This window comes from Austrofundulus limnaeus, unplaced genomic scaffold, assembly GCF_001266775.1.
Source record: "Austrofundulus limnaeus strain Quisiro unplaced genomic scaffold, Austrofundulus_limnaeus-1.0 Scaffold30, whole genome shotgun sequence".
Lineage (NCBI taxonomy): Eukaryota > Metazoa > Chordata > Actinopteri > Cyprinodontiformes > Rivulidae > Austrofundulus > Austrofundulus limnaeus.
Window position 1 is genome coordinate 2538227 of NW_013952432.1, and position 7180 is coordinate 2545406.

General features: G+C 36.3%; 1 protein-coding gene across 2 annotated transcripts in view; it reads left to right on the forward strand.

The window, feature by feature from the left end:
• The window catches only part of LOC106515574 (cadherin-7), a 155400-nt gene that overhangs the window by 75794 nt on the left and 72426 nt on the right, over positions 1–7180 (forward strand). For both annotated transcript variants that reach the window (XM_014005431.1, XM_014005433.1), the window contains one exon: positions 1128–1247. In XM_014005431.1, the coding sequence (XP_013860885.1) occupies positions 1128–1247 (120 nt within the window). The remainder of the gene's footprint in view (positions 1–1127; positions 1248–7180) is intronic.

The following is a 7180-nucleotide window of genomic DNA, read 5'->3' on the forward strand; positions in this document are numbered from 1 at the left end:
ACACACACACACACATCAGGAAAAAGGAGCATGAGAAACTGGAGAAATACCAGGGCCTCAGAGAGGAACTGGAAAAGACCTGGAAGGTGAAGACCACAGTGGTGCCTGTGGTCATCGGGGCCCTCAGGGCAGTCACCCCCAAACTGGAGCAGTGGCTAAAACAGATCCCAGGAACAACATCAGACATCTCWGTCCAGAAATGTGCAGTTCTAGGCACAGCTAAGATACTGCGCAGAACCCTCAAGCTCCCAGGCCTCTGGTAGAGGACCCGAGCTCAGAGGATGAAAGAGACCACCCGCGGAGGGTGAGAAGGGAATTTTTTTTTATACTGTGTGTGTGTGTGTGTGTGTGTGTGTAGTTTTAGTTAAATTTCCACTTTCAAATACATACTTTTCATTCTTACAAAAAAGCAGCAAAATTCATAGATCCAGTAGTTAAACCATGAGATCTGCCCTGCTGTGCACAAACAAAAGAYTTTTATACACCATCCTGAACAAAAAAACACCAAGCTTCAGATCATTGTGGAGTAAGACTGCAATCTCCCCCCTCGCCTTGAGATATCATCTGGATTTCACAGTTACAGGTTTCCTTCTGCAGAGCAATAAACTCTCTCCAGAAAATTTTTTGCACTCAACAATTGAATGGGATTTCATCTGTGCAAGCTAATATTTTCAACCAGTTTGAAACTCAAAAGTTTGAAATTAAGCACACACACAAAAAAAAATCTCATTCAAAAAGGACATTTTTTAGAGACTTTAGAGGGAAGCTATAAATTATGTAAGTGTTATTATTTTGGACTAAGAGTCACAGAGTAAATATACAATTTTTGGTTCTTCTTAAAATTTCTTTGAAAAAAAAAGGTTTTAAATCAGTCAGGCTGTTTGGATAAAAACAAAATAAAAAGAGTAGAATAATCACCCATCTTAACAAAATAAGACAGTGTGAAGACAATGACTAATGAGATTATTTAGTGCCTCAGAAGTTACATTTTCATCGTTCCCCTCTCTTTTATTTTCAAGTCAAATTGGTCACACGCTCAGCTGATGCAACTATTTCCACATTTAGCTCGGTGTGATTTGTCCAAGCAATGTTGTCTTGGAAACTAATGAAGGGCTGTCTGCCCACAGGAACCAAGGTTGTGCAAGTGGCAGCCACAGACGCAGATGACCCGACRTACGGGAACAGTGCCCGGGTGGTCTACAGCATCGTTGAAGGACAGCCATACTTCTCAGTAGAGCCAAAAACAGGTAGGTGTTATTTTATCCCACCTGYTTGCATTTAGCAGAAAATGACAGACAGCGTGAAGACGTCTGCATWGATGGGTCCTCATACTGATTTGAAGTGAGCTCAGAAATGAAGAACCAATGTCAAGTCCTTTGAGTTTATTCATTCTTTTTGCCTCTCACAATCTGGCACTTATCTAAAATTGTTACAGGAATGATGGCTTTTGCAAATCATGGTGAATAGAGTGACACACGAGAGATTGGAATTTCTAACTTTTACCTGTTGAATAAAATGAGGCTGTTGCATCTTCTACAACACGATACTGTATTTATAAAAAAAGATTGACTATTAAAGGGTTAGTTCAGGTCTTTCAAAGTGAGCTTTTTTAAAGTTATGAAAAATTAGTACATATTTTACCTTTTTTAGCTTTTTGAAAAACCTTAAGTTTGGACAAACATGTGTTTATTCTGACAAGTTAATAGGTACTGTAGACCATGTTGGACCAAGACCCAAGTAGATTGCTGTTGTGAAAAAATAGCATTTACAAACACTATTTTATAATTCTCACACCCCATCAGTTTTACATTCCAGCCATTGCAGCTGAAATATAATGAATAAAATGAAATATAATGAAATTCTGGATGAAAGTGCCCCACGCCGCTCTGGAAGTGTTACAACCAACTGCAACCCATCCTACTGACCAACCGTAAATGAAATTCACAAAATAAAAGCTCCAAACAAAACGTTATACAGGGTCTGTTACAAAGGTCAATCAACGATATTTATATCTGGTACTATATTAAATTTTCATAATGTTTTCACAGAAACTCACTTTAAAACATCTGATTTATTTCTTTGAGAAAACTTTACGTGAGATAAAAATCTTTCTTACAAAAAACTAAGAACCAAAGTTTCCTTATTACTACTTTTTTCATTCATAAAGTACAGTGAATGCGGCAGGATTTGAAGAGGGTTGAAAGTAAAGATTCTGAGGATGGATCATTTTAATCAGATCTACTCGGGGTAATGAAGCATCAACTGCGCATCAGGAAACTGTTTTTCTCCTCTAGTATGTAAGGCACTTCAGTTAGGTGTTTGCAGATTACATTTAAATGATGCGTAGCATTTCTGGCAGCAAAAATGGTCAGCTTTTGTCCACTTTTTTTGCTCCATTGTTGTCGCCTTGAGCAGGACCTTGGTCTATGTGACTTTATGCGCGCTACATTGCTGCAGAATGGAAATGATGGAACTGCTCCTATTCCTCCCACAAATACTGTATATTCTGACACTGACAGAGCTAAAAAGTGGCATCTCTATATGTTTAAGCAACATAGAAATACGTGTTTCATATCAGCAGGGTACCTCAGAGCATGAAGTAATACGCCTCTTATCAACCATCATTATTATTGTTTGCTATTTTTTCTAGTCTCTGCATAATAACCTCTTTTTTGTTACCAGTCATCTCATGTTGATGAACTAGTGATTAAAACTATAATGAATAACCTTTCTTACCTGCTTGTTGCTGATCAGAGTACATTCTGGACAGGTCACCCTTTCATCACAGACAAGACACACAACATTTTTATCACGCATTAACTTTGTGACAATTTAGAGTTGCCAATTGACCTCGCATGTTGTTTTTGGTTTGTGGGAGGAAATGAGCATCTGGTAAAAACATCCACACAAGCACGGGAAGAACATGCAAACACCACGCAGAAAGGCCCCAGGCGGAAGGTTAACCTATGATATTGTTGTTGCACAGCAACAGTAATAATCACTTGTTCCACCATGCAGTCAACACATCTTTCAATGTAATGCGCTTTTTTGATTTTTTTATTTTAACTTGGTCCTTTTTACTACTATTGCTAAATAAATAATAATAATAAAAAAATCCTGCATTTCTGTGTAGGCATGGCCACCCTTTCTCCACATTGTTGATATTGCAAGTTTTCCAAAATAATTTTATTATCTGTTGTCCTAAAAATATCCCCAAAAACACAAAACAGTTTCTTATTCTTCATCCTCATTGAAACACAGAAAATGACCTTGAGCACTGCAGTAGCCACAACATCCATGTACTGTAGATGGGGCTGTAACACTGCCATGAAAATACAGCAAAAACAGGAAACAAGGCATTGAGCATGTGCACAAGATTTGCATGGTCGGTGAAAAATAGAAGCTCAAGAAGAGGACTCAGTGATGTTATAAGCTAGTTTAGGCTATGGCTGTCTGTATGAAATGCAAGGGTGGTGTGAGAAAATTCTTATACTCAGGAATCTGTTTTGAGAAAATACAGTTAACATAGTTAAAATTTTCAAAAGCAAGCCAARCCTTAATTGGGGCATATAATTCAAAATCCACTTTTTTCCCCTGTTTAATACATTTTGTTGGTTCCTTGGAGTCTCAAGGAGTGCAGAAAAATGGAATTCAATCTCTCACAGCACTGCATAAATACCTATATTCTGTTTAGGGTAATACTTTTCAATCTGTTCAGTTTTCTCCATTTTGTAGGAAGTTTTCCGAACTATTACATCACAGCATTTGTGACAGAACAGACATCTAAGGTCTGGACTTAACAACTACAATTTGGTCATTTTCATTCTCCTCTCACTCTGGGTCAGACTCTGGCTCCAACATGAACAAGTTGTTGTTGTTGACATTTTATAAATTAGTAGTAAATCCCTCTATCGATCTAAAATGGACCGATCTGGAAGCTGGAGGAGGACAGAGTGGAAATGYGCTTCTTTTTAATTTAAAGAGACAGCATAAAAACGAGATGATCTGAGACACTCCTCAGAAAAGGGGTGAAAGAGGGGCTTGTAAAGTTACCACAACAAGGAGTTCAGATTAAAGCATAGCAGTTTCACTTTATATAGACCCCGACTRAATGATTTAAATTTGACAAAAGAGAATTTAAAAACATATGTCCACTTTAATGCAATAACTGGATCTTTACATTTTCYAAAATGCATCAAAGATAATTGTCCAAAATTCAGACAAATATTGTCAAAGTAGCAAAAACAAATATGTTGTTTTAAGTTGTGGATCAGTTTTCTACCCTGGTAAAAGTTTTGATGTTTTAAAAAAAAGCTTTCAGTTAGATTGGAAGTTTAGCTATCATATCTTGGTTGTGTTGCTGTTCAAAATCGACCATTTATTTTTTTTAAATAGCTTTTATTGTATTTTCCATTATATGTTCTTTCAAGTAATACAAATTTTGGCTTCACACATTGCTCATTCACCTGACTCTAGCATTTGACGGTGCCCATTAACTCTGAAAACACATCTTACCCTTAAGGTTTTCCCATCAGCAGATAATGATCTTTACATCAAAGCTCCAGATAATGGGGGCTGGAAACTTTGCTGTAGCAAGTGCCATAATGCTGCATAATAAAGATATCTGCTTTAAAATTGGTCAGCACCTTAGACTTGGTGAAAAACACATTAAAAATGCTGCAAGTAAGCCATGAGGTAGTTTGTTGACTTTTGGGGCATTTTATTTGGAGAAAGTGCAACAGCAGTCCTTGCTACATCTTCATATCTGGCTCATTAGCCACAGCCCTGCTAAGGATTGGCTACCTCATGCAAAGCACTCTTGCAAGGAAACAGGAAACTATGGGCAATCCCATAATATTAGGCTTCATCCTCAAGATTCAGAGCAACACCTACACGCTTTTCTACAATATTAATAACGTTCCAAACTATGAATTTGCAAAAGGCACAAAAATATGGGGATGAGCTTAGGATTCACCCTCAGACAGTGGAACCAGAGCGTTGTTTGACATAAGAACCTTTTCTATAACTTGTAATGCTCACCGTAAACACCCAGTAAACCACAACTCCAGAGAAAATGAAGGGATTTTCAGAGAAATTAATTATCATCAAAAGAAAAGAAATGGGTTCTGCAGGGTTATCATTATGATTGTTTTTTTTTTTTTTCCTGAGGAAGAAATACTCTGCAAGCATCAAAATTCCAAAACATCTGGAAGCCTATGAAGCCTGCATTACTGAATCGCTGTGCTGTTTTTTTTTTTGTTGTTGTTGTTGTTTTTGCACTTTTTGGTGCATTTCAGCTAATGAAGCCTCTGGCTGCCGCTTTTATTTGTGAACATTTCTATGTTTACATGTTTTGGGGAGACATTTTACATGTCCTATATATCCTAAATACCCTAAGTGGGGTGGTAGTGAGAGGAGGCTTGTTATTGGTGACTATTTAAGCAGCAAATGATGCTCTGAAACTTTTTAGTGAATCTTTGATTAAAAGTTCCTTGAGTGGCTTGAACCCTTAAACTTTTGTGAGCCAATTATTGTGTAAAATGCAAAGATAACCATCTTTATAAGTGGTTTGTTTACTCACTTCAGAATTTTTACTATTATTTTGTTCCTTTATCCTGTAACCTCAACCAGTAATACGGATTCAGTAAACCTTAGTTTATCCAGGCCTTTGATCCCCACTTGAAAACTACTTTTATTTTATTTTTTAAACTTAGCACAGAAAGTGAGGAACTTTGGTAGATTTTTTCTTTTTGCAACAATGCTTCTTGGCAATAAATCTTGCATATTTGGAAGCCTTGTTAATTGTGCCACATTTGTAAGGAACACATTTGTGGGATGAGCAGGAGCTCATTTCACAAAAGTCAGATTTATAAATTCAGGATATGAACTGTAAACTGAGCTTGAACAAGCCTTCATTTTGTCAACAACTGTAATCTGTTGCTCTAACACCAAAATAAATATATTTTCTCTGTAATATGTTAATGCAAAGAAAAAATAATAAATTTATTATTTGTATAAAACACTGATTTCTGATCAGACACTGTAAAAAATAGCCATCTTAAAAAAAGCTTAAAATACTAGATTGTACTCTGAATCTTTTCAAATGAATAATAATCAATAATCTGCAGTTTGACAGTTGCACTTGGAAAGACTTCTTGAAATGAAAACTTTTCAGGTTAACAAGATTAATAATCCAACATATTCTGATCTTACTTAGTATATCGGTCTAAAAACAAGATCAAAATACTTTTTATCTGATATAAGACTGTAAAACTTGATTAGATGAACAGTTTTTACAGTAAAGTGACTGTTTACTGCTTAGAAGATTAAATAAGCTTCACTTTAAACCTGGTCAGGACCAGGTTAGTTTCGGAGCACTTGTAACCACAGAAACATAACCGATTCAAGGCTTAATTAATTCAGGTTTACTCCAAAATCCCAGCTTAATCTCTTATCCTATAGGCTCCAGTAGAGCTGAGAATGTGGCTTGTGTACATGAAAAAATTATGGCATTTTTTTCTGGCTTTTTAGCAAAGCGTTACAAAGTTTCTGCCTGAAACGCTGGTATGCTCAAGCATTGGAGTTCATTGTTTTGGTTGAGGTTTCAGGCCCAAACATTGGCAAACACAACTGAAATAAACAGTTTGGCAAAATACTTTTGAGCATCAAAGGTTTGCATTACAAGGTTTTGCTTTGGAAAATAAAATTCAAATAGGTGGATATTACTAAGTTTTATGTGAAAACTAATGTTCTGTTCAGTATATTCCTTCATATTTTAGGTCACTTTGAATTAAGCTTCAGTTGCTGCTTTAGAAGTAATTACAGGACATTTCTGGTGCTGGCAATCCTGTRTCAGGAGTGTCAAACTCATTTTCACCGAGGGCCACATAAGCATTATTGTGGCCCTTGAAGGGCCAGTATTAATGAAGTTTGATGTTTCATGTTTAACTTCGACTAAACAGAGTTTTAACACGTCCTCTTTTAAACACTGATAAGAACCAAGTGTACAACTAATATCTGAAATAAATACATAAATATTATTAAAAGTAAAACTAATAAAGTTTTTCTCACTGAYGAGTTTAGTTAGTAGCTAATATGCGTTACGGCAGACTAATTTATGGTTGATGCCAACTATGCCAACAGCTTATTTTCAGACTGTTCTATCCAACTAAATTTCTCA